We start from the raw sequence: 26,450 nt of genomic DNA, 5'->3' as shown, positions 1-26,450 counted from the left end.
TGTGCTGCTGATGACTTTACTATATATGGCTGTATTATGGGGGGATAAAACAAAACAATGATTTTAACTAGTGGTCAGTCAATATGGGCTTTTTTTTGAGTAGCTAATGCAGATAATGATATCTATGACTGGTATAATGCTGATAATTGTGTTTGTGTGTGTGTGTGTGTGTGTGTGTTTATATATATATATATATATATATATATATATAACTGTTATAACTCTGCACTTTGGATGGGTTAAATGCAGAGCACTAATTCCTAGTATGGGTCACCATACTTGGCCTCATGTCATGTCATGTCAAATATATTATTATTTATTAATAAATCATAGTTTATGATAACTTAGTTTATTTACATTATATTCTGATTGATTATAATATTATGTTATATTAAAAATGATGTACATGAAATTTATAATTTAATTTCGCATAATGAATGTTATCAAAATTCTGTATATATGTATAATGTGTTCAGCAGACATTGTTGCATTAAACATACATGCACTTGTAAGTTACTTGCAGTAAGTTAGTAAAATCAACACAAGCCTGAATAAATTAATTTTATTAATTTAAATTTAAGCTATTACACTATTAATACATATATATTATATTATATAAATAATGATGTACATTAAATTAAATTAACATATATAAAATATACAGATAAAATACATAAATGTATTTAAAAAATGAAAAATACATTTAGAATTTATAATAATTATTAGTCTGTTTTACATTACAAAGTAATTAGTGAAATCAACATAAGCCTGGGTAAATAATAACTTAGGTAAATTTCAAAAGAGCCACAAAATACCTCCAGTGTGTACCTCAAAACATTTATTCATCACATTGTATATGCCTTTAGTTCATTTCTAGATCCTTAGTAATATATAATGTGCTAAGTAATAATAGTGATGACAAATCAGCAAAGACTCAATCATTACAGATGGTGTGATAAGGGCGACAGGGCAACCAATGCCCTGTGTGTCACCATGAAACACTCTCATGGAGGAAGAGAAAGTGTTTCAGTTTGCTGACACTGTGAAGCCTTACCTGCAGACAACTTCCTGCATACAGTATAGTATCATGAAAACACGTTGCAGAGTAGTGAGAGGTTAGAACCAACACTAACCCTTTAAACCACATAGTCAACTTAAAAACTCACTAATAATCACCCATTGGATGACAAAGCTGTCATTCATGGTTTGAGGGGGCGGGAAGAAAGGGTTTTATTCCTTATGTCACGGTCACATGGATTCTCATGCGGTAGAGGCGCGAGGCAGAAGGAGGCACAGCAGCACAACGCTTACGTCCCAGCCTGTGTATGCTATTGTGGCGAGGCTATTGACGGTCCTCTGCATGGCCACAGAGCCTCAGGATGTACTTAATGATCACAGCCATGAAAGGTAGGTGAGGGAAGTCGGGATAGTCGTGGAAATGAGAGAATGCACATGAGAGAATGTCTCTGAGCTCTTGTGTTAATGTTTCTTTAATGTTTTGAGCTGTTAATGTCTCTTGCATGTATAATGTGGCTGTTTTGCCTTCAAAACATCTCTTGGACTGTCTGATGTGCTGTTTTGCATGTTCATTTACATGTTTTCTACGATTTTGAATTGCAAAGTGAATATTAGATCTTTTGTGGTTTGTAGTAATGCGCATTAGTGTGTGTTTGAGGGAACATCTCGGTCAGTCTGAAACTGCCGTGAGCATAATTAATAAGTCAGTAAGTGTGTGGTGTGATGTGATGTGATGTGATACGATGGCGTCTTTCTGACAGCTCATACAAGAGCGGCCATGTTGGCTGTTTGGCATGGCATGGGAATGTTGCCATGCTGGATGATTGCGGAATGTTGTTCCACTGACCTATTTATGGCAGGCAGGGGTGGACTGCCATAGGAGCGCCTGGCTGTTTATTCCACCAACGGCTGTGTTTTACTTAATCCCCCCACCCCCCACTCTGAATCACCACGGCATACACACACACACACACACACACACACAGGCAATGCAAAGTCTTGCTGGCAGCTGTCATTATCTATTAGTGATAAGGTACAGGGCAGTGGAACATTTGTGCGAGCTGCCGCTGCTTCTTCTCTTTCAGAGAGATTAGAGATTATTTCAGTACTTCAGATGTGTCCTCCTACACTGTTTTCAGTTCAGCTAAAAACGTTCGGTTATCAACCATCTTTTTTGTCTAAGAACAAAGCTAGAGGTTGTTGTGAAAGTACTGCTTTTTCTTGGCTGACCTGCTGACATCTTGACCAAAGGTTAATAAGTTGAAGAGGTTCACGCAGAGCTGACATGCTGAGATGGGAACAACCGAAACTCACGGACTCGTAGAACACAGTGGGTTAATTTAGTGTCTTATTAGGGTTAACCATGAATGTTAATTATGTAGAATTTAAAGGGCTTGGTCGCCATTCAGTTTGTTCTTGGAGCAGATAATTTGCACTTTTTTTAAAGTGTTTCTTTTCACCCTAATTACAGATAATGAATGAATATGTATTAGCTGATAAGAAAATAATGAAATAATGTCTAGGTGTTCGCAAAAGACTTTTATGCTTGATGATGGCTCAGTTTAAGGCTAATATGCACCAGAATGTTCTTTTCTCCTTTGTTATGATGAAGAGTTTATCTCAACCCGATGTGAGTCAGTGTTGTCAACAGATTACAGAAATCCCAAAGGGTGGGAGAGAAGGGGGAGGGAACACACGTACACTGTGTCTGTGTGTGTATCTGCAGGCTTTGACTTTAGTTGGGTGCTGTGTTTTATGTTTCCTACTTAGACAGCACATCAGCACTTTCACACCGGGAGAGAAAGCAAACATGTTAAACCACAACATCTCATGAGGAGGAAGCGACACTTGCAAACAGAAGAAGAAGAGAGTCTGTGTTTGTGGATTATGGTACACACCTGTAAAATATTGGTTGGCTTGTAGGTGCTTGTCTGTGAAAGTGATTCAGAAATGATTAAAATCTAGTAGTGGACTGGTAAGGGTTTTTCAGTCTCCCATATTGTATGTAGAGATGTGGCTGTTGACAGATTGTGCTATTCAATATAGTAGGCCTATATATAATATACATTAAACCATATATATAATATTAAATATACCATATATAATTTTATAAAATTAAATTTTTTTTATGTGTATTAATTTTTAGATTTTTGACTTTTGGAAGATGTACAAGTGCATTTTCTCCTACTGCATGCTCATGGTTCAAGTGCTAATCTCAAAAATGGTCATCAGACTAATCGGTCACTAAAAATATTTCAAACTCTTCACACAAGCCCTTGTATTGTGCAGAATTCATGCGTTCACAATCCTTTTGTATGGCCCTCATGAACGCTCCTTTTCTGTAGTCTGAAATAGCAAGCCGTGCTCTTGCATCAGAGCTGAACAGCGGTAACCACTGCTGCAAGTCTTCAGCGGCAGCTCTGGGAGAATGTGCCTTTGATGTATTAATCCATAATTCAGACCAGATTAGCGTCTTGTGCTTCGGAGTAACTAATTACTGCCGATTGGTTTTACATATCTAATGAGAGAGAGTGAGGATGCCCTAAATGAATACGGCATGCAGAACCAAAGGGGATTAGCCCTTTCTGTAATCATGAGAAAATAGTCATTCTCAAACTGCTCTGATGCCTTTGCAAATAGAGTCCGCAGCTGAAAAAAAACATACGAGCGTATGAGCGTTTGTGACTGAGAGAAAAGAGAGTGCTCTGATGGTGATGAGATGCGTTTTACTTTTTCATCCTGTACTGTATGTGCCTCAGGGCTGCCGGAACGACTGCATTGCTCTTCTCTAAATGGATTTCTCCTCCTGCTCTATTCCCCCAGCACCCCTCTCAACAGCCTCGCACACCATATCTGCGTGCTCTTCCACAACCAACCGCAGCCGATCCGCTGAGGGGCTCATGCACGACTACGGCACACAATCCAGTGCACGCAAAAGCCATCTCCAACTAGGAGTGCATTTTGGCTTCGATATTTACCGAAATGCACCACAGCGCTGTCGTGAAGCGAGCTCGTGGCTTGAGGGGGTGATGGCATTGTCATACATACTGTAGTTACCCAAATGAATGTTGGATGTTAGAAGAGCAGATTGTACTTACAGATGATGTCAGTCCCGTGGGTGATTTCAACAGTCATAGCCATTTTTTCTGCTTGAATAAATGGAGTGTTTTATGTGGTGCTGCCTCGATTCATTAAAAAAAATTTATAAAATTTACCGTTGTTCTGCTAGCTAAAGCCTGAGGTTACACTCTGCACAACAAACCTCAGGCCTTGTTCTCGCTGCATTAGTAAACTCAAAGGTCAGGAGCTGTGGAATTAGTCTGTGATTATGGTCTCCGCTGATCAGTTTAAAGGAAGAAAAGAGTGTTTTCAAAAGGCAAAAACAGATGTGCTTTGTCAAACAGTGTTTTATCAATGTGTCCTGTTGATTTGAGATTGATAATACTTCGTCTATATTCAAAGACCTTCGTTTAGTCTTTTCTGCAGCAATAAATAGAATTGTAACTTTTTCCAAACAAGTTTCCCAAGCACACTGCCCGATTTTGGTTGTTTGGACCAACAGGCCCAAACTCGTGCCATTGGTTGAGCCAGTGTTGCTATGTTGGACCGCTCAAACAAACAGAGAAATGTAAAAAGCATCACAGTGTTCTGGAGGAAAATTACTAAAAAATGTCTTATTTAAAGCTGTCTTTGCATGTTAAGCTGACATAGGAGAAAGTATTGTAGCAAAGACACTTGTGATTTTTTTGCTGAAAGTGTGTTTCTGTCTCTTTGTAGCTCAGATTGAGAGTATTCCCTGTAAAATCTGCGGAGATAAATCATCAGGGATTCATTATGGTGTTATCACCTGTGAGGGATGCAAGGTAAGACGACAAAAAAAAAAACACACACACACACATCTCGTAGTTATGTCTTGTCAGTAAGATGACAATGCATCAATCAGTTTGTTTAAAAATGTATAATTAGGCCTGTCATAATCATGATCAAGCATTTTTATACTATACGCTGCCATTCAAAAGTTTGGGGTCAGTTGGAGTTTTTTTTTAAATACTTTTGCTTAGCAAGGATGCATTAAATTGATCTAAAGTAACTGTAAAGACATTTAGAATGTTACCAAAGATTTCTAATTCAAACAAATGCAGGTGTTCAAAAAAAAATAATAATTTCATCAAACAATCATGAAAAATAATCATGGTTTCCACAAAAATATTAAACTGCATAAATGTTTTAAACATAGATCGTAAGACATATTTCTTGAGAACCAAATCAGCATAGTAGAATGATTTCTGAAGAATCATGTGACACTGAAGACTGGAGTAATGATGCTGAAAATTCAGCTTTGCCATAACAACATTAAAAAATCCCCAACCCTGAACTTTTGAATGGTAGTGTAGATTATTAATATTTCAGTTACAAATAGTAAAATATAATTCTGTCCGAAATTTTTCACTTTCACTCATGTTGTAATGGCCAAAATTTTTCTCATTTACACACACACAAAAAGTAAAATAAAATTTGAGTGCTTTGCGTTCACAATGCACATCAAAGCCTTATATATACTTTTGTCTGAGTGTGGCGCGAACCACCACAGAAGGTGCGCGCGCTCACCAGAGTGCTCTAGAGGCATTTACACTTCATGCATACTTCATGCGTATGAGTTCATTTGGAGCTCCCATAACGCACCACTGGACTGGAAAGAGAGGCATAAAAATGCGCATTTCATGACATATTTCTTTAAAAGTCCCTTGTTTGCATGGAAATATGCAACTGTCCACAGTAATAGTGGAAGATGTGTTATTTAGTTACTGTAGTAATTAAAGAGGTAATAAATCATTCTGAAACATGCTGCAATGCAAACTTCAAAGATGCAAGCTAGAGGTGACCTATTGTTGTGTTCTCTCTCTCAGGGTTTCTTCAGGAGGAGTCAGCAGGGCACTGTGTCATATTCATGTCCTCGGCAGAAGAGCTGTCTGATCGATCGTACCAGCAGAAACCGCTGCCAGCACTGTCGCCTGCAGAAATGCTTAGCAGTGGGCATGTCAAGAGATGGTAGGCTCTCAACTCTCACAGCAGTCTGAGTGATGTGCATGTGGCTGCTGGTGTATCTGACTCTCCTCAGATGTATAATGTGAGAGTAGGGTTTTAAATGTATAAATCCCATTAATTTTCTCCATAGAAAGTTTTCTTCTACCATTACATTTGATGCTATTAAGCAATGGCACATGCTAATGTTATTGCATTTATTAGAATATTTTGTAATTCATTTCATTTGTGTCTTTTGCAGTGCTTTAAGAGATGAATGGTTCAACCCCTTATAAAGATCTTGGCTTCTTTCTTGTTAACCTTGTTACTCATTCCATGAACAAACCAGTTAGATACTTTGGTAACACTTTACAATAAGTTTCCATTTGTTAACATTAGTTAACATGAACTAACAAAGAAAAATACTTCTAATGCATTTATTAAAGGGGTCATATGATGTTGCTAAAAAGAACATTATTTTGTGTATTTGGTGTAATGAAATGTGTTTATGCGGTTTAAGGTTAAAAAAAACATTATTTTCCACATATTGTACATTATTGTTGCTACTCTATGCCCCGCCTTTCTGAAACGCGTTGATTTTTACAATGCTTATCGGTCTGAAAATCGAGGTGTGCTCTGATTGGCCAGCTATCCAGTGCGTTATGATTGGCCGAATACCTCAAGCGTGTGACGGAAATGTTACGCCCCTCAAAAAACACATTATTTCCCATATACTGTACATTATTGTTTCTCCTCTATGCCCCGCCTTTCTGAAACGTGTCGATTTTTACAAAGCTCATTGGTCTGAAAAGCGAGGTGTGCTCTGATTGGCCAGCTATCCAGTGCGTTGTGATTGGCCGAATACCTCAAGCGTGTGACGGAAATGCTACGCCCCTTACCATACTGTGATGCTATGTCCGGCCGGAGCGACGAGACAAAAACATTAAAACCCATTATAAACGAGGCATTTGTTGCATCCAGTGTCTTTTTACGCGTTGCATTGCATCACGCCGTGTAAACATAAAAACCACGTCTGCATTTGTGATCGGAGAAATGACAAACAACAAGCGCTACTCTAAACTGCTCAAAACTCGCGTTTGAATCGTCAGTGGCAAATTCTTTAACAGCGGCCTAGCGTGAGCGAAAGCCCCGGCTTAGCCTGAGCTGAAGCCGGGCAAGAGTGAGCGTTGACTCTTAACTTTTATAAAGAATATCTCTTTGGATTTGAGACTTTAGTCTTTGCAACTTTACAGATCTTCTTTATGCACCAAAAGCTTGTAACACTTCAAAGAGAAAGGAAAAATTGAAATCGCATCATATGACCCCTTTAATCTAAAAAAAAAAACTTTAATCTTTTAAAAACTTTCAATACAATCAGAAGTTGTATCTGATAATATCATTAAATGGACCTAACATGAACTAACAAATAATCAGTTCTATTTTTACTAACTAACATTAAGATGTGATTAATAAATGCTGTAACAAATATATTCCTCATTGTTAGTTTATATTAGTTAATACATTAACAAAAGATAACTACTCTGGAAAAAACTGAAATAGTAATTTTTGTAGAACATGCTCCAATATTTTTAATTTACAGATTCTAAAAATAATTTTTACAGTGTAAAGGGACCTTACTGTAAAGTGTTACCAATACTTTGAAACGTATAGTATGATATTAATGTCATTAATGATAAACCAACAGCTTTCATCTTGTTTGTGTGCATTCACTCATAGCTGTGAAGTTCGGCCGGATGTCTAAGAAGCAGAGAGACAGTCTGTTCGCAGAGGTTCAGAAACACCGTCAACAGCAGCAGGAGGAGAAAGTGGGTGATGAGACAGAGAAGGGGCGGGAACCTCAACCTCCTGGAGAGGCGGAGCCACTCACGCCCTCTTACGCCCTGTCCACCAATGGTGTCACAGAACTCCCCGATGACCTCAGTGGATATGTGAACGGTCAGACCCCGGAGGAGGGAAAGGCGGATTCAGCGATTGGTGGATTTTACCTGGACATTCAGCCTTCTCCAGACCAGTCAGGTCTAGACATGGATGGCATTAAACTAGAACCAGTGTGCGACCTCAGCCCGGACTCTGGCTTAGATCAATATTGTTGCTATAGCAACGGAGACTCTTCACCTCCTGACAATGACCTAGGTAACCATTATAAAGTACTAAGCACATGCAAAAATATATATTAATATATTTTACTTTATTTTAATTCTTTTTTTATGGTTTTATTTTTTCATTTTATAATTAATTTATTTGTTATTATTATGGAAGATTGCATGGAATACATCATAGATGATATCAAAGACAGAATATTTGTACTATTTTTATCATAGATGAGCTATTAGTTATATTGGCATCATTTGGCACGTAATTACAAAGAAAGAAAATATTATCAAATGAAATTACATAGTGCCGCCCTGCATAATTATACGGGATGCAGCCATTAATGGGCATGATTGACAGCTGTGGGGTTTGAAACAGCAGGGGTCTGTGAACTCACCTCCATGGCCCATTTAACATGTCATTAGTAAGAAGTGCTTCATTAACACAGACCAGTCAAAGACTAGCACAGGACCTTTTTTTTCTTTTTGACTAAAATGAGTCTCAATGGTTTTGTTTTAGAAAATATGTGGCAATAATATACAGCTTCAATATGTCTGATGTGCATTTCACAAACCCAGGAATGTGTGTCAGCTCCAGCTGTTTGACTCTATTTGTGTGTTTCTAACACAGAACATCTGTCAGAGAACATCTGCAAGTCTCACATGGAGACGTGCCAGTATCTTCGGGAAGAGCTACAGCCCAGCAACTGGCAGACAGTGTTACAGACCGACCTGGACGCGTACCAAAAGAAGGTGTTTGGTTATGTCTGTTTGGGTCTGTGTATTACCATCTCGAGTGGTCAGATGAGACAAATCATCTCAATGTCTCAAATTCATTTCGCAACCACCACTAGATTTTACAGTTGGAAGTGACTAAAAACATTGTATGCTATGTATTATGAGTGCGTGTTGATAAAGCATGAAAAGAGTTTGTACTAATTAGTTCATTTGTTTTCCCCACATTTCCCTTTGTTGTTGTATGTAAATGGATGGACAGAAAGATGGATGGATGCACTTGACCGATCCCTGAGGGGAATAATCATGTGTGTGTACTAACAGCCCCTCTCTCTGCGCCATCTAGTCTCAGGAGGACATGTGGCAGCTGTGTGCGGTTAAAGTCACTGAAGCTGTGCAGTATGTGGTTGAGTTTGCCAAGCGCATTGATGGATTCATGGAGCTGTGTCAGAACGATCAGATCGTGCTGCTCAAAGCAGGTACACCTCAGATAAACCTCTAAACATATCCAGGTTCACATAACAGCATCAGTGTAGTGACAAACTGTGGCAGAGAATAATGAGCGTGTTTTTCTGCTCCTCAGGTTCTTTAGAAGTTGTGTTCGTGAGGATGTGTCGGGCATATAACTCCCAGAACAACACTGTCTTTTTTGACAGCAAATATGCTGGGCCGGAAGTCTTCAAAGCATTGGGTGCGCATTAAGAGCTGGATTCCTCTTTTAAAGGAAAAGGCAACAGCAATTGAAACGGAAAGCATTAACCACTGTTTTTTATGCTTTTCTAGGCTGTGATGATCTTATCAGCTCTGTGTTTGAGTTTGCGAAGAGCCTGACCTCTCTGCAGCTCAGTGAAGATGAGATTGGCCTGTTTTCAGCATACGTGCTGATGTCTGCAGGTGAGGGAAGAAAAATAAGGACAATGTCAGAGATTCATTTGATAGGAGTTGAAGTTGCATCAATTTTGCAGAGGCTTTAATTGTACAATCACTAAATATCAGGGTTGTGCACCTTTCATAATTAAATCGAAAATGCCTTTTAAATTCCAATTGAATTCCTGAATTTGAATTGAAGTAGCAAACTTAATTCAGAATTGCAATTTGAATTTGAATGTTATAGAAGTTTTTTTAATTGTAACAATAAAAAAAAATCTAATAATTGCTGTTCTTTTTCTATTTATTCGTGAATTTTGAAAAAAAATGTATAAACAATGTTTAAGCAGCACAACTGTTTTCAACATTTATAATAAGAACTGTTTCTTTAGCACCAAATCAGTATACTAGAATGATTAAAAAAATTTATAAATTACAGGAATAAATTACATTTATTTATTCAATGTATAAAAATAGAAAGGAGTTATTTTAAATTGTTAATAATATTTCACAGTATTACTGTATTCACTGTATTTCTGATCAAATAAAAGTAGGCTGGTGAGCATAAGAGACTCACCAGGAAACCATAAAAAAAATCTTACCAACCCCAAACTTTTGTATATTTCATAATATGTCATAATGTGTGGACCAGGGTGAAAGAACAGTTCATTTCCCAGAATGCTTTACTAGTGTTGAATTTCTTTGAATTGCAATTCAATAAATAATTCTCCCTGTCATTCCAATTCCTGTGAGGTGTGACCAATTAAATTATTAATTTCAATTCATCCAAATTTTGCCCAACCCTGCTGAACCTGCGTAGGTGCTGAACTCTTTGTGTCTGTAGATCGTTCCTGGCTGCAGGAGAAGACCAGAGTGGAGAAACTCCAGCAGAAGATCAAGATTGCCCTCCAGAACCTCTTACAGAAGAACCAGAGAGATGAGGGAATTCTCGCAAAGGTACATAAACCCATGATTGCAGTTCCATTTATGGATACTAGTTATATTCACTCATCTGATCACTGTTTCCCAAGTCAAAATTCTCTTGAGAACAGTCTTATCTGGTCAATAATAACCAATTGTGATGCTCTGCCCTGCCCCATCCCCCCCACCCCCCTCTTGTAGCTTGTCTGTAAAGTGTCCACTGTTCGGATGTTATGCCGTCGTCATATGGAGAAACTGAGCACATTCAGAGCTCTTTACCTAGAAACGGTCCACACACGCTTCCCTCCGCTCTACAAGGAGCTGTTCGGCTCAGACTTTGAGCAGGTTCTGCCTCAGGAGGCCTGATAGAGACTTATCCTAATACTGCACAGATTCAGAAAATAGAGATGGAGAGAGAGAGATGATACTAACATGCTGACAAGAACTCTAAGCTCACTTCAGCCTCGGTTCACGTATACTTCATTCTCACAAAGCTCTTCTCAGAGTCCAGCTACACTTTGAACTTGCCCCATCGGTCGTGCACCAGAAGGCTGGTGGTCTGATAAAGAGGAAACTTGAGATGTGAGGGGAAAAATAAAAAAAAACTGGTGATGTCTTGTAATATGCATCAGAGCGTTCCTCCATGCCACAGCTTTATTTTTCAGCCTCCTGTTCTGACTGCATGAGATCTCAGTGGAAACGCCCACTGCATTTGTCCGCTCCAGCAGCGCCCTCTACTGGCCATAGACAGTAACGAGGTGTCTGGCTGGGGTAGACGAAGACGGGAAATGAACGTCTGAGGCTGAAATTCCTGTCTTTCCTATCCGGCGCCACAATGAACACCCCACGTTGGTGCTAACATCACAGCACTGCCCTCTACTGACCTCTTCCAGTATACACAAATTCAGCAGGGACATCATTTGGCGAAACCACTGCCCCAGCCCCAGGAGAAGACCGTGGACAAGGCATGACATGGGACTCAAACTATGAGACCTGAATCACTATCATACTGAAACTTTTAGGATCAAATGGCATGTTCGGAGGCAGTGAGCTCAAACACTTGCATATATACTTGTTATAGGGTTAGTTAAATCATGCAATGTATGATGTATAGAACCTAACGAAAGGTAGCACTTTGTGTTTTTCCCAGCAATAAACGATTTCAATTTAAAGCCTGAAGGAACATGCTGTTATTTTAGATCTGTGAGATCTGAAATACTTGTTTGTGTTTTGTTAAATCTCTGTCTTTCAAAGCCAGCTCGCGTTGTCTAGATGGTGGTGTGATGCCCTGTTGTGCCATAGTGATTCTGTAATTAGATTTCTGTCAAAGTGAGCTGAGTGGCGAGATGATTGACAGATGAGGGGCATGTGTTGACATTCCAGGGGATCGAGCAGTTTTTGTTAAATGTCATGAGGATGGAGGTGGTTGGCGTTGTTCCTAACTGACCCTTTTTGAGATGCGTCTAGACGTTTTTTGCACCTAGCTCATCAGGGAAGAGAATAAAAATGGTCACTTATTTTTTTTTCTTTCTTTAATTTGCAGCTGTGTACACAGGCTTATTTTTTAAAAGATGTTGGATCTTGTGTCAACTTTTTTTGCCCCTTCAACACACGCATTTGAACCAAATTGAATGCATTTAGCACATGGCGTACATACAAGGACAAGCAATAACCTTAGTAAAGATGTTCCGATCTGACATCTCTGTTTAATGTTTTTTGTAAGGGCTGGCACTGCTTTACCTGTAGTATTCTTGTTCCGTGAAAGACAATCCATCAAATATCTGACCTCATTAAAAGGGTATTTTGGGACTGCTCAGGGAAACTACTGTTTTATAGTTGAGGAGGAGAGTGAACGTGTCAGAAACTGCAAGGAGACGGCGATATAGTAAAGGTTGTTTAAAAAAAAAAAATGTGTAAAAAGTAGTGAAATATTGTGAAATTGTCTTCTTCGAGCATCAGGGTCAGGTGTGTAAATGAAGAATTATTCAAAATAATACTGAGCAGAAAGCAATAATAATGGCGTAATCATGTTTTGAAAACGAAAATTGCATGAAAATGCTTTAAATGCAGAACTTTGTCGTGTGTTTTTGTTCAGTTTGAAATTTGCTTGGTTTGGCCTCTCCCACGTCCTGATGTTTTTACCCCCTTCTTATTTCTTTAGAGACCTGATTGGGCCTGTGTATTCTCTGTGAATATCTTTTTAGCAATCCTCAATCCCACTGTTTGTGCTGGTTATATATCTAACTTTTTGGTTAGCTGTTAAAGAAGTATTATGGCACTTAAATGGTTAGCAATTTCTTACACTCTCATCAATTAAACACATTGATTTCTGACCTAATCATCGTTCAGTATGGATTATAGCTGTTTATTATTATGACATGTGTAACGTGTTGTGTTATCTGTGTGCTAGTCCAGAGGCCTGGAATGTTCTTTCTTTAATTTGCCAATTATTCTTTAAATGCCCATCACGAAGGCAGTATTGCATTTTTCTCTCGCTTTGGTTTTGGGGTATGAGTACTTAATCTTTCTGTGTATATGTTAAGGTGAGTATCACAGTAACACAGTCCCTTTTAAGGTTGTCATATTTTCACTGACAAATGACCAACTGTTTTGTATGATATACACACCATAATATGCTAATTTGTGAGTAATGCTAATCGTTTGTGCTGAAGAAAAACGTCCTTTTGTTTAGAAGACTTGGGTTTTTCCTATGTATAGTTTTCCATCCTTCATTTTTAACAGATTAACCAGTGGTCTTCTTTTGATTCTATCCACAAGCATTCTTCAACTAGTTCTCCAGTAGATCTGTAGAAATAGTCTGTTTCTTCCTATTTGTTCATTTTGAGGTATTTTGCCTTTGTTTTGTATATATATATATACCTGTACAAAAATGCAAAAGTATTGTTTTCTTTGAAATACAGTTTTCATCTAATGTTGTGATTTTTGTATTTAGAGGTTTAATCCCCTAAATTGCTTTTATTAAAGGCGCATGTCACACATTGACAAATAGTGTGTTGAACGTGCTGATGACAATAAAAAACAAATCCCACAGCTTGTGATGAAAATTACAGTTGTCATTTTTCTCTTGCTCTCTGTTCTATGACCAGTTGGTTCATTAATTCTATTGGCAGCTTCAGCAATTTTGATGACATTAAGTTAAATGGACATAATCTTTCTCTAAAACTTTAAATGTTAAAAAATGGGTAAAATAAGATGTACAATTAACGTTTAAACTGACATCATATTTCTTTTTTTAATTTGTCCCCTAAATAACTGTTGTTTTTATTAAAAAACATATGTGACCATGGACCACAAAACCAGTCATAAGTGTCTTTATGAGTGTCTTTAAGAAATTGAGATTTGTACATCATCTGAAAGCTGAATAAATAAGCTTTTTATTGATGTATGGTTTGTTAGGATAGGACAATATTTGGCCGAAATACAACTATTTGAAAATCTGGAATCTGAGGGTGGAAAAAAATCAGAATATTGAGAAAATTGCCTTTAAAGTTGTCCAAATGAAGTCTTTAGCAATGCATATTACCAATCAAAAATTAAGTTTTGATATATTTACAGTAGGAAATTTACAAAATGTCTTCATGGAACTTGATCTTTACTTAATATCCTAATGATTTTTGGCATAAAAGAAAAATTGATAATTTTGACCCATATAGTGTATTTTTGGCTATTGCTACAAATATACCCCAGCAAATTAAGACTGGTTTTCTGGAAATGTCTGAAATCACAAAGCGATTTTTACTGAAGTGATATCCAGAAAATCAAATGATTCTACTTCCTAAAAAAAATATGTATGTAAACTTAAAAAACATATGAGTATATAGTGACTACAGCATTTTCATAGAAACAGGCCTTATATATGCACAGAAAAAATATTTTTGTTTTGTTTAAGCTGTACTGAATCTGAGTCAACTGAAATGGTCTACTTCCGATCTAAAGTGTTGTAACAATAGATACTATTTGATAGTTAATAGAAACGCAGATTAAAATGCAAATATCGAGTAATGGTGGTATTTGCTATCAAGGTTCAGACGGACTGACCTTTATTTATGTGGATGGGATGAATCAGCTCATTATGGTATTGCTCATACGTTGCCATGGATGCAAATCTAGAACACTGCTAAGGAAACACGTGACCCCTAGCAAGATGGACTTTTACTGTACATCTATTCTGAGCAACTGTAACTATTCTGAGTCATTCTAACTTAGTTTTATTGGCTTTTGCATTTAGGTTTTGCACAAATAAAATCAGCAGAATAGATTCCCTACATTATGGGGACCAAATGTCCCCACAAAGATAGCAATACCAGTACATTTTTACCTTGTGGGGACATTTTTTTGGTCCCTATGAGGAAAACAACTTATAAATCATGCAGATTTTTATTTTTTTATTTTTTTATTTTTTATCTAAAAATGCAGAAGGTTGTGTGTGTGTGTGTAGATGCCAGTGTACTGTCTGCTCTCACTATAAAACCCAGCCCACTGTTATCACTGCTGCTATGACTGAGAGCACAGTCAGACATTGGCAGAAACTGTTGATTGAGGAATACTTCTCCACCTTTAACAAACATTCTTCCTTTGAATCTCTAAACCACTCTCGTTCTCCCAATACTGCACATACACCATGTCCGAAGTAGTTTAATGCAATATAGATCCAAATGAACATGTTGAGCCTGCTAAAGATGTATAACTCTGTTTAACTCACTCTTTTGACAACTAATCTGTAATCCGTAATAATCTGTAATCCGTAATATTTACATCAGAGAAAGACTTGATGGTGGTTTTATCCCCTATATTTTTAATAGCAAGTTAGATGTGTTTACTTTTTAATGACTTTACTTTTTAAAATAATGGTATGAATCATTGAGTGTTTTCATTCTCGATGCTTGTATGATCAATTAAACTGCATGGTGCACTGTCATTTCTGTTATTGTCATGTAGTTAGTTAGTTAATATGTTTGCAGAATGTATTAAACACTGAGGAATGTTTAACTGGGATTAATGGAATATTTACCTGATGGAACAGTACCAACAGGTAATGTCTATCAAATTATGTATTTTAGAAACCTACTTTAGTTTCAGGATGCATGTTCTTTTTTATTGGCGGTTATAGTTTAGTTTTAAAATATAGATTTTTTTTTCTTTTCTTGCTGTACTGCTTTTATTTTACACACCAAATATACAAGTGTGTCTTAATTCATAGCCTCTCTGTCGAGAACAGTCGTGGGTGGGGTTACCTCACCCACCTTTTTGAATCCCAATTGGCAAATCCTTAGACATTAATAATGACACAGACAATTTTTTTTCAGAAACTGCATGTGCATATTTTAAAACATGCTAAAGTCAAAATGACTCAATTTAAGAGATTTACATGTGAACAATTTGGACCTCAAGAGATTTACATGTGAACAACTTGAGAAATTTCGTTTTCTTTGTGTTACAACACTTCCAAAATGTGTCCAGAAATATGATACATGAATTCATATTGAATTAATATGGAATTTCAAAATAAATGTAATATGAAAAAAAAACCTGTGATTTAAAAAAATATATATATATTTATTTGTTTATGATGGCAGTGATGGTTAATACCAAGTTCCCTTTGAAAATGTACGGTTTTACAGTAGTAACCTTAACTGTAGTAACTATGACATTTTGGCACAAACTGATTACCATAGTAAATTTTTGTAAGGAATGTGTATCCTAGTAAATGAATAACTACATAAGCAACTTTTGGGTCTGCATCTTGAGTGGGTGTAGGAGTGGGTTGATAGGAGGAGACGGTGAGTCATTGGCTGAGTGCATTTAAAAGGGAATCCCATAAACAGAGAGATACAACTGGAACTCCACAGCTACACTTTCACACTCCACGGCATCTAAGGTAAGACTCTGGTCCAGTGTTATGATTCTCCATTGATTAGACTAAGAAACGTAAACTGAATCTCTTGACAGAACTGCCACAGTTTTGTGAATCTTCTCAAAAGACTAGCATTGTCACATTTTTATTGCTGATTGTACTGCTTCTCATTTTCAAGTCCAGTGTAATCTGCAGAAAGAGCTGTAGTGGTCTTGCTGTGTGTGTGTGTGAGATGGTCAGAGGTTCACTGATCTGTGGAATGTGTACAGGGTGTGTGTGTCCGGGTGTGCCTGAACAAAGTTCCGGCAAACTCTTCACAACTCACCTCATAATGTATAGTGCAGAGAGAAAATGATTTCCTGTTAGCACTGCAGGGGAACTGCTGTAGTGTTGCTAAGGAATAATAGCACAACAAAAATCAGTTTTTCAGTCTTTTTTAATAACATGAGAAATAACTTTCTCAGTGACACCTTTAAGGGCAGTAAAACGCTTATTGACTTAGATAATGTGATGACGCTGAACTGGGCCTTTATCGACACAGTACTAAACACTGTATCTATGACAACCATCACTTAGACCTTTGAAACTAAGGGTGAGGTTCTATTTTACAGTGGCTTAAATCACAGATTGTATCTCCAATTTTATCTACTCATTGTTCGCCTTGGATGATTACATGTCTTCTCTGTCCTCTGCAGGAAAATGGCTTTAGTGTCTGAGATTTTGACGAAACTTACATTGAGTTATGGAGAGGTATGGTATTACAATTGTTACATAAAATGTAGTATTATCACAAATTCAACAAACAAAATACACTTCTTTGTACGTTGAAGTGGCTGTTAAGATTCATTGTTTGTTTTGGCCAAAATGTATTTTCTGATTCTATCCAGAATATTATTTATATTATTATATTTCAGTATCTATATTTCTTGATATATGTTCAGGAGAGAGAGCCTAAATGCCCGACAGTGGTCCCAGTTAATGGTTTTAACCCAGAGGAGGATGCAGCCAAAATCGAGACAGCCATCAAAACCAAAGGTAAGGGATAGTGCCATAAACACTTCACATGTGCATAGGAATCTGTAAATTCTATTTTGCACCACAGATTATATTTCCAGTGGAACATAAAAAGGAGTCCACAGCAGGGCCGGCTCCAGACATGGGCAGGGGTGGGCTGAGCCCACCCAAATGACTATCTTGCCCACCCAAACAGAATTAGATAAAGATTGTGTTCACTTTTTTATGCAGGGATTAAAACCAATCTGAAGCGGACTGTATTTTGAGAAGTTTAAGATATAGCTGGAGACTGCCCCAACAATAATAAAATAACACCAGAAAATTGCGGCATTTTTCTTTTATTTGCTGAATGCAAGGCGCGCTGAATTCACGCGGCTTCAGTCTGTTGCCGAAAAGCAGAGGCATGACAACGAGCGAAAACGGGCAGAAATATTTGCGAGCTATCACGGGGAGTTTAATAGGCTACATGAATATGTATCATAGCCTACCACTGAAATTACCTGAGCAATTTTAATGTTCTAAAAAACCCGCTCATTCAATAACGTGCATTCATTGCATGGACGGGGCAAGAGCATAATATAAGCGTCTAAAATGCATGTAGGCTATACAGTTCAGTTGAAAGCTTACCCCTTTTGGCTTGCTGTTAATGCTGAATGTAAGAATGAAAACTGAAAGTAAAGAGCTTGTGCTATGAAAGTTGCGTTCGTGACTATAGCAACAGTCGGCTCGACTGTAAGAAACGTAGCGTTCCCCTTCTATTAGGCCTATGTAACGACCAGTGATGTAAACTATTCGACTTTTATGTCAAATTCCGCAGTTTTGAATAGAAATTTAGGTCTGTCATTTACGTGATTTATATAGCCTAATTCATAATTGATTATGACAATAGCATTTTTCTGTTTTGCGTTTTCAACAATACAACTGAAACTGAATGGGTGCATATTTAAAAAAAAATATATTATTTTCAGTTCAGATTGATTACTTTACAAAAATTCTTGTTCTTTTACTGTTCTTTTTTCTTTTAATTTAATCCCCTAAATCCATTTAAATCCTTTACTTATTTCGTTTCTTTAAATAAGTACCATTACCATAGAGGTCTTTATATTTTCTTCAAAACAATTGGTCCCCCCAATTCATGCAGGGAATTCTGGGAATATCAGTTTACATTTTTTGACTGTAAATTATACATTGATTTGTTATTTTTTACTGTAAAATGAAATGTCTGGTTAGATATTTTACAGTTTTTCCCTGTATATAGTACGGGAACTTACTGTTAACCTATTAACAGTTTTTCTCCGTAGCGTTTTTACAAAATTTTACAGTTAAAAGTACACTTATTTTTTACAGTGTAGACATGATTACGGCCTTGTTTGGTATAAATAAAAAAGTTAGTTGAAAAGAATCACCAGTGTTGAAACAATGATCCAGAGAAAGAGAACAAAGAGTTTTTTATTTTTATTTTTTTTATTTTTTTTATTTTTTTACTATTCAATAAAGAAAAAAAAAGTTTATTTTGCTGTGAAAATGCAAGGCTGCCCAAAAAAGTTTATTTTGCTGTGAAAATGCATGATATTCTAGGCTGCCCATCAAAGCTTTTTTTCAGTGTACATATAATATAGTTAATATAGCAATATCTGCAGTATAAATATCTTCTAGACTATATGATGATATGATGACTAAAAATACCCACCCAGGATATCTGCCAGCCAACCCTTCTATAGCCGCCAAGAACCGGGCCTGGTCCACAGTGGCATTTCATAATTGTTCCACTGAAATATTTGTTTCAGTGTCTTTATATTTGCTTAGCAAATAAACTGAGCTTTGACTTTCAGCCTGCTACTTTAAACAGGATGTTTGTTTAAACAGGATGCAATGATGCTCTATGGCTTTCTTTCTCAATCCCTATCTTCTCCTCTTACTCTCACCTTCATTTATTCATTCAGGTATTGATGAGCAGAAAATCATTGAAATTTTGACAAAACGCAGTTGCTCACAAAGGAGCGAAATTGCATTGGAGTATGAAAAACGGGCAAAGAAGGTAAGTTATACACCATAACACACCAAAATGTGGACTATCTATTAAAAAATGCATTATCTTAACTTTACGAAATATATTATATCTTGTGTACCAAAGTTCCAATCAACCTGACACTGTTTGTGTTGTAGGATTTGGTAAGTGCCCTGAAGGGGGCGCTCTCGGGCTCTTTGGAGCATCTGATTCTGGGGTTGATGAAGAGTACAGCACAGTATGACGCCTCTGAACTGAAATCATCAATGAAGGTATATTTGATTGTTTATGAAAACTGATTGTTTACTGCTCTTCTCTGTTGAAGTATCAAAATTAAAGTCCTTCTGGTTCAAATGTAAAAATATCTGAATAATGCATGAATAATATGAATAAAGGAACCTACACTAGTACTGATCAAAAACTTGGTCTCGTATGCTCACCAAGGCATTTATTTGAACAAAAATACAGTAAAAATGGTAATATTGTGAAATATTGTTACAATTCAAAGTATCTGTTTTACTGTTCTACTATTTAATATATTTTAAAATGTCAATATTACTCAAGTCTTTAAATGTATTCTTTGTCGCGGTAGAAAACAATTCTGCTGCTGAATATTTTTGTGGAAGCCATGATACATTTTTTTCAGTATTTTTGATGAATAGAAAGTTCAAAAGAACAGCATTTATTTGAAATTAAAATCAATTTAATGCATCCTTGCTCAATAAAAGCATTAATTTCCTTCAAAACAAAACAAAACAAAACAAAACAAAAGTCTTACTGGCCCCAGTCTTTTCAACAGTAGTGTATTCATATATCATTGTATTCATGTGACAGTATGTTGTTTTTTGCAGGGTCTGGGCACTGATGAGGAGAGTCTTATTGAGATGGTCTGCTCTCGCAATAAAGAAGAGCTAATGGAAATCAAGAAGGTTTACAGAGAAAGTGAGTGACGCTGGCCATTAAAAGGCATAAAACGCACACCTACACTAGTATTCATATCCCTTTCTTTTTCTTTTTGCAGTGTTTAAGAAGGAGTTGGAGAAAGATGTTTCTGGAGACACATCTGGTGATTTCGCAAAGCTGCTCCTGGCCCTTGTACAGGTAACATAATAGATAACTATAACAGTTATTGGTGGTAATTATGATCAAATTCCACTTTATATGCAACAGGTAATTCCTTTACCGCCAACATAATTTGCATATTGTAGATTCTGTATCACTGTACTCAAACTTTTTCATTCATGTCCACAGGCCAAGAGAGATGAGCCGAGTAGCATGGTGGACCATGAGAAGATCGACAATGATGCAAGAGTGAGTAGAGCCCTTTTGACTGAGGAAATTCAATTGATTCATAGTCATAGTTGACAGTATGTTTATTCAGCATGATTAAAATAATATTATGATAGTATATGAAACAACTGTGCATTCAGATGACTCATGTTAGGAATACTGGAATAGCCAAAATGTTTACTTCTTTGTAATCCTTTGTCAATTATGGAAATATTTAGTCTCTTTATGAAGCTGGAGTGAATCGAAAAGGAACTGATGTGACCACCTGGATTTCAATCTTCTCTGAGAGGAGTGTCCCACACTTGCAGAAAGGTGGCACATGAACGGAGATGTATTTGAAGTCAATTGCCATTATTATTTATGCAACAATCTAACCAAAGCCTCTTTTTCTCAGTGTTTGAAAGGTACAAGAGATACAGCCCATATGACATTAAGGAGAGCATTCGAAAGGAGGTGAAGGGAGATCTGGAAAAATCCTTCCTCACACTAGGTATCTATCAGCTGTCCGTTCTTCACATAAGCTGTCAGAACACTTGGATATAGAGATGTGTATGGCAAATTTGATGAAGGTTATGCCTGTTCGCTCAATTATTTTTCACACTCTCACTGTTTCCTTGGGAATCCCTTTTTTGTGGAACATTTTGTGGAAAGCCCTGTGGAAATGCATGTGGCAAGAATCTAGAGGAGCACTGAAGAGAGACTGAAAACAATAACATTTAACCATGTTCTAAAATGTATCTGTGTCTTTCTGCAGTTGAGTGCATGGAGAACAAACATCTGTATTTTGCCAGCAGACTCAATGACGCCATGAAGGTGAATATTTAATTTTGACTGCATGTCATTTGACATGTAAAGAGGTGACCTTAGCTGAATTTGAGTTGTATTGATCAGTTTCTTCTACTGAAAAAGTGTGTCTGTACTGAACATTTTGATTGGGATGTTTTCAGAGTAAAAGTGTTAAAGATAAGGCCGTAACCCGCATCATCGTCTCCCGCTGTGAAGTTGATCTCATGAAGGTCCGCACAGAGTTTAAGAGGAATTTTGGAAAATCTCTGTACCAGACAATTTTAGTAAGTATCCAATTGTCTATTTCTTTCTTATTTGTTTTGTTATTTACCACCCTCTTCTTTTATTTCTGCACTTCGTTTGCCTTCATTCAAGAAGCATTTTAATCAGAACTTTTCTCATTGTCTTTTTCTCCTCAGGAGCACACTAAGGGTGACTACCAGAGAGCTCTCCTGAACCTCTGTGGGGGAGATGACTAAACATAGTCTATAATCTGCTGCAGATGTCCAGCAGCCAAGACTTTCCGAAACAATTAGTTAACAATGCAGTATTATTATAAGAATGCTTTGTGTTTTCTTGTATGATTGTTGTTTAATATTAGTTAAATTGATCACATTTCACTGAAAGGAATACAGAATCATGAATTCTAAAATAAGATTTTGTTAATTGTTGTTGATATTAATAAAATCACTTGTAAGTACACATGGTTTTTGAATGTGATGTGGGTCTACAATTTGTTGAGACCCCCTTCACCACTTGATTTCACTAGAGTTATTCCTGTCACAAGTCCTGTCCTGTTTCCACACTTCAAGTGCATCAAAAATGTTTATTCTACACAAATTATACATATATACACAAATTATATCTAAATTAATTTAAAGTAGTTTAAAATGATACTTTCGTAAGGCCCAGTATATACTGTGGACAAATACTGTGGTTAGGACAATTTCAAGGGCCCGAGCGAGATTTCTACTAAGTTTTCATTAAGGCTATCTCTATGTTTTGCTACATTGAGCTTTCCTTCTGCTCTGATGAGTTACCCAGTCCCTGTTGCTGAAAAACACCCCCACTACATGAGGCAGCTACCACCAATCTTGTTTCTCACAGTCTGAGAGTACTTTAGGTGTTTTTTTTTTTAGGTGTTTTCATGTGTCTTCACTGAGGAGAGGATTGAGTCTGGCCACACCGCCTTAAAGCCTAGATCGGTGGAGTGTTGCAGTGATGTTTGTCCTTCTGTAAGTTTCTCCCATCTCCATATGATCATGGAGCTCAACTAGAGTGGTCATCAACTTCTTGGTCACCACTCTAACCAAGACCCTTCTCCATCGATTGCTCAATTTGGCCAGCTCTAGGAAGAGTCCTGGCTGTTCCAGCTTTTTCTGGACTCTTACCCAGATCTGTGTCTTGACCCAATCATGTCTCTGAGCTATTTTGACCTCAGGGCTTGGTTTTTGCTCTGATATGGTTTTTTTAGCTGTTAGACCATTTATTGAGAGGTGTGTGCCTTTCCAAATCCAATTCAATAGAATTTGCCACAGGTTAAATCCACTTGAAGTGTAGTAACATCTGCAAGCGATACTGGAATGCTCCTGGGCTAAATTTCAAGTGTCCCGGAAAAGAGTATGAATACTTGTGCAATGTAATTGTTTCAGTTTTAATTTTTTAATAAATGTGTAAAGTTTACAAAACTTTTTTTTTGCGATTATGGTGTATATAGTGTAGATTGACGTGAAAAAAGTCATTTAGATATTTTACAGTTTTTCCCTGTTTATAGTACGGGAACTTACTGTTAATCTATTAACAGTTTTTTTCCGTAGCGTTTTTACAAAATTTTACAGTTAAAATTACACTTATTTTTTACAGTGTAGTTTAAAATAAGGCAGCAACATAATAAAATGTGGGGGAAAAAATGGAGTACGAATACTATCGCAAAGCACTGTAGGCTATATTAAAATGTGTTCAGTGAGTGACTGAGCTTTTGTTAGTTATTTGACTTTTTCACTAATTAAAATAAAACTAATAAAAAATATCGGGTAAAGGTGAAATCAGAGTATACTGTTGTCTAGTTACCCGATATATAGTTCATTGTCTGGTTCGCAAAACAGCGTTTGGGCCCTTGAAACACTGCTGCGGGCGTTTTCAATGCATTTCTATATGGAAGTACGGTTAAAGCCGAGCTTCACACTCGCACGGAGAGTTGTGGGATTGACAGTGGACAGGGGAACGCAGTGAGAGCGCCTGAGAGAAATGCTCAACTTTATGCAAATAAGGAGCAGTAGCGTGTTTAGGCACGACGCAAATCACACAACACGTTTTCTACTAAGGAGGACCGACCAGGACTACTTGCTTAGGGCCCCCAAAACTCTAAACACACCCCTAATAAGAAGAAAACAACAATAACAAAGTGCAGAAAATATGTAGCTAAGTTAGAGATTCATTTTGCAGTGCAGATAGTTTTTGTTATAATAAAGGGAGTTTATGCTAAAGTGCATAACTCACATTAGATTAAGTCATTGACAGCTTCAGTGTTCTTTGCTCGCATTCTTTATAGTCCAATTTATTCCCAGTTTGAATAACCGTTTTTTTTTTTCATGCTACTGAAAAAACTATTTAACATGTTCAGTCTCCCAGTCAGCAAATTTCTTTTGGCTCAGATCTGGCCCGAATCAACAGCTAAAGTGTGGCCCAGATAACTTTTTAGTCAGAACTGAACCAAAACAGTGCAATAACCCAACCTGAACCAAATAATAAAAACAGATGTGGCTGATATATGAACTAGAGGTCAACCGATTGATCGGTTTTGCCGATTAATCGGCACCAGTAGTTAAAAGATATTCTGTTAAATTATCTATAAATTTACTATAGTTCTTGCATAGAATCCAGAGCTTAACTGACTAGTATTAGTAAGATGGTGGTCACAACAAGTAAATCCATGATCCTCATTAACATGGTTATATGGTTTTTTAAATAAATAATAAGTAATAATAAACTATGGAATTTGTAATAAAAAACCCTAAACATGTAGAAACTTGTTTCTGAATTGACAAGCTCGTAATTAAGTATTGACGTTCCCTTATTGAGTTGGTCTCTCGACATTATGTATGGGGAAACCCTTTTCTTCCGAGAGGCTGAAGCCTGATTGAATTACTTTGAGTTTGAATTTGCTCCATAATAGCCAATGCAGGGCTGTACAGTGCGACATATATGTAATATATGTAATAACAAAGATAAAATAATGACAAAGATTTTTATCTTTGCTCACTTTGCCTAAATGTCTGCCATTGTTTTTTATTTTATATTTTGTTAAGGTGTAAGAGGTGTTATGTTTCTGCACTCTTCCATTTTTAGCAAATTAAGAAAACTTTGTCAAGTATTGGGACACCCCCTTCTTTAGAACAGAAAAAGGCACTTCCAAAACTGTGGCATCAAAGATGGAAACATAATTCATGTATTTAAAAATTGTATTTCCATCTTTGTTGCCACAGTTTTGGTGTTTGGCGATGAGTTTTTTTTTTGTTTTATTGAGTTTTCCCAATACTTTGGGCAATATAGTGTATGTTTGGTGCGGTAGGGGGCCCAACGTCCTATTCTTTCATAGGGCCCAAAATTGCTAGCGGCGCCCCTGCTCTTATCAATCTAAAATTGCCGGCTTCCTTCCCTTCTTTCCAAGATATCGTACGCTGATTAACACTTGAATGTTGCATACACGGTTGTTTGCTCAAACTTTCAACCTCTGTAGCACCAGTGCTATGTGAAAAAAAAGTTAACGTACAGCCCTGCAATGGCATTCGAGCATTCACCTGATTGGCAGGCTCAGCCGCTATGCAGGTGATGTTGGACACCAATTTACCTCAGAATCTTTCTCCTTCACTTAGAGATGCTGTTTTCAAGAAGCCTCTTATCACACACCGTTGAAGCTACGCTCTTCAGTGGAAGTTGCCCGGATTGCCATCCCCTGCAGCATTCTGGTGAGTATAACATCTTCATATTGTACAGATAAACTGTCCGTTGACTTCTTCATCTCTGCCGCTAAGCCGCTGAAGTGGAAGGCACGGCAGCTTGGGACAGAATGCTTAGGTGATGGGCTTGGACGTGCCAATTCCCACATCCCCCTTGTTCACCTAAACCTCCCATGTCTCCTTCAGAATTAATATTTACTGCCTTTCTGTCTGGGCGGCCCCTGCACAGATTCAGTGCTGCCCGAGTTTGTCTACCCTCCAGTAAGCAAGGCCCTAAGGACTTCGGTAGCAAGCCACACGGGCCCAGTTCCCGCATTTTCCTCCCCCCTTCCCCCCTAAGTCGGGACCTGAAGTTGTGCAGAATAGTGTGGTACAGAAAGTCTATGTCCATAAAACAGGTTCTGAATGAATTATATATATATATATATATATATATATATATATACTGTGTATATATACTGTATATCCTTTATATTGGTTTGTAATCAACATATTCTTTTGTGTGTGGTGATTGTAACAAAAAAAAACAACATATCAGATTAGCCATTTATTCAATTTCTGTTAATTCATATCTAACACCTCTCAATGTTCATATGGATTTCTTTTTACAACTGTTCAAAAGTGGATACAAATATATTATGTTCAAATAAAACCAGTGAATTGTCAATGTTCAGAGTCAAAGCCTTACTTTAAAGGGGTCATATGATGTTGCTAAAAAGAACATTATTTTGTGTATTTGGTGTAATGAAATGTGTTTATGTGGTTTAAGGTTCAAAAAACACACTATTTTCCACATACTGTACATTATTGTTTCTCCTCTATGCCCCGCCTTTCTGAAACGCGTC

General features: G+C 37.1%; 2 protein-coding genes across 7 annotated transcripts in view; both read left to right on the top strand.

Moving 5' to 3' along the window:
- Positions 1–13,724, top strand: part of LOC107741404 (nuclear receptor ROR-alpha-like) — a 35,009-nt gene extending 21,285 nt beyond the window's left edge. For 2 of the 5 annotated variants that reach the window (XM_016554121.1, XM_016554118.1), the window contains 9 exons: positions 4,795–4,880; positions 5,925–6,066; positions 7,777–8,193; positions 8,782–8,903; positions 9,232–9,364; positions 9,469–9,576; positions 9,669–9,779; positions 10,573–10,709; positions 10,875–13,724. In XM_016554121.1, coding sequence (XP_016409607.1) covers positions 4,795–4,880; positions 5,925–6,066; positions 7,777–8,193; positions 8,782–8,903; positions 9,232–9,364; positions 9,469–9,576; positions 9,669–9,779; positions 10,573–10,709; positions 10,875–11,039 — 1,421 coding nt within the window. In that variant the 3' untranslated portion in view covers positions 11,040–13,724. Of the gene's footprint in view, positions 1–1,253; positions 1,408–4,794; positions 4,881–5,924; positions 6,067–7,776; positions 8,194–8,781; positions 8,904–9,231; positions 9,365–9,468; positions 9,577–9,668; positions 9,780–10,572; positions 10,710–10,874 lie in introns of those variants that run through there. The other 3 variants (XM_016554123.1, XM_016554122.1, XM_016554120.1) reach the window with 3 other exon arrangements.
- Positions 13,725–16,539: 2,815 nt separating this feature from the next.
- On the top strand, positions 16,540–22,274 carry LOC107741438 (annexin A2-B-like). 2 transcript variants are annotated; one of them, XM_016554164.1, is made up of 13 exons: positions 16,540–16,572; positions 17,244–17,298; positions 17,490–17,583; positions 19,506–19,600; positions 19,729–19,842; positions 20,422–20,512; positions 20,592–20,671; positions 20,822–20,881; positions 21,079–21,172; positions 21,255–21,350; positions 21,615–21,673; positions 21,808–21,930; positions 22,066–22,274. In XM_016554164.1, the coding sequence occupies exons 2-13, from the start codon at positions 17,248–17,250 to the stop codon at positions 22,123–22,125; spliced, it is 1,017 nt and encodes a 338-aa protein (XP_016409650.1). In that variant the 5' UTR covers positions 16,540–16,572; positions 17,244–17,247; the 3' UTR covers positions 22,126–22,274. The 2 variants fall into 2 exon arrangements, with proteins under 2 accessions (XP_016409650.1, XP_016409651.1); XM_016554165.1 differs by lacking the exon at positions 16,540–16,572 and adding an exon at positions 17,084–17,140.
- Positions 22,275–26,450: the final 4,176 nt, after the last annotated feature.

The sequence above is a fragment of the Sinocyclocheilus rhinocerous genome, unplaced genomic scaffold (genome assembly GCF_001515625.1).
Source record: "Sinocyclocheilus rhinocerous isolate Xijiao unplaced genomic scaffold, SAMN03320098_v1.1 scaffold1007, whole genome shotgun sequence".
NCBI lineage: Eukaryota > Metazoa > Chordata > Actinopteri > Cypriniformes > Cyprinidae > Sinocyclocheilus > Sinocyclocheilus rhinocerous.
This window is presented reverse-complemented; position numbering and strand designations above follow the sequence as displayed.

Bases quoted from the DNA above. Each gene is read 5' to 3' on its own strand.
- LOC107741438 (XM_016554164.1), top strand. From the start codon at position 17,248: ATGGCTTTAGTGTCTGAGATTTTGACGAAACTTACATTGAGTTATGGA. The intron at 17,584-19,505 runs GTAAGGGATAGT...TTATTCATTCAG, and splicing joins GACAGCCATCAAAACCAAAG to GTATTGATGAGCAGAAAATC. The intron at 19,843-20,421 runs GTATATTTGATT...TGTTTTTTGCAG, and splicing joins AACTGAAATCATCAATGAAG to GGTCTGGGCACTGATGAGGA.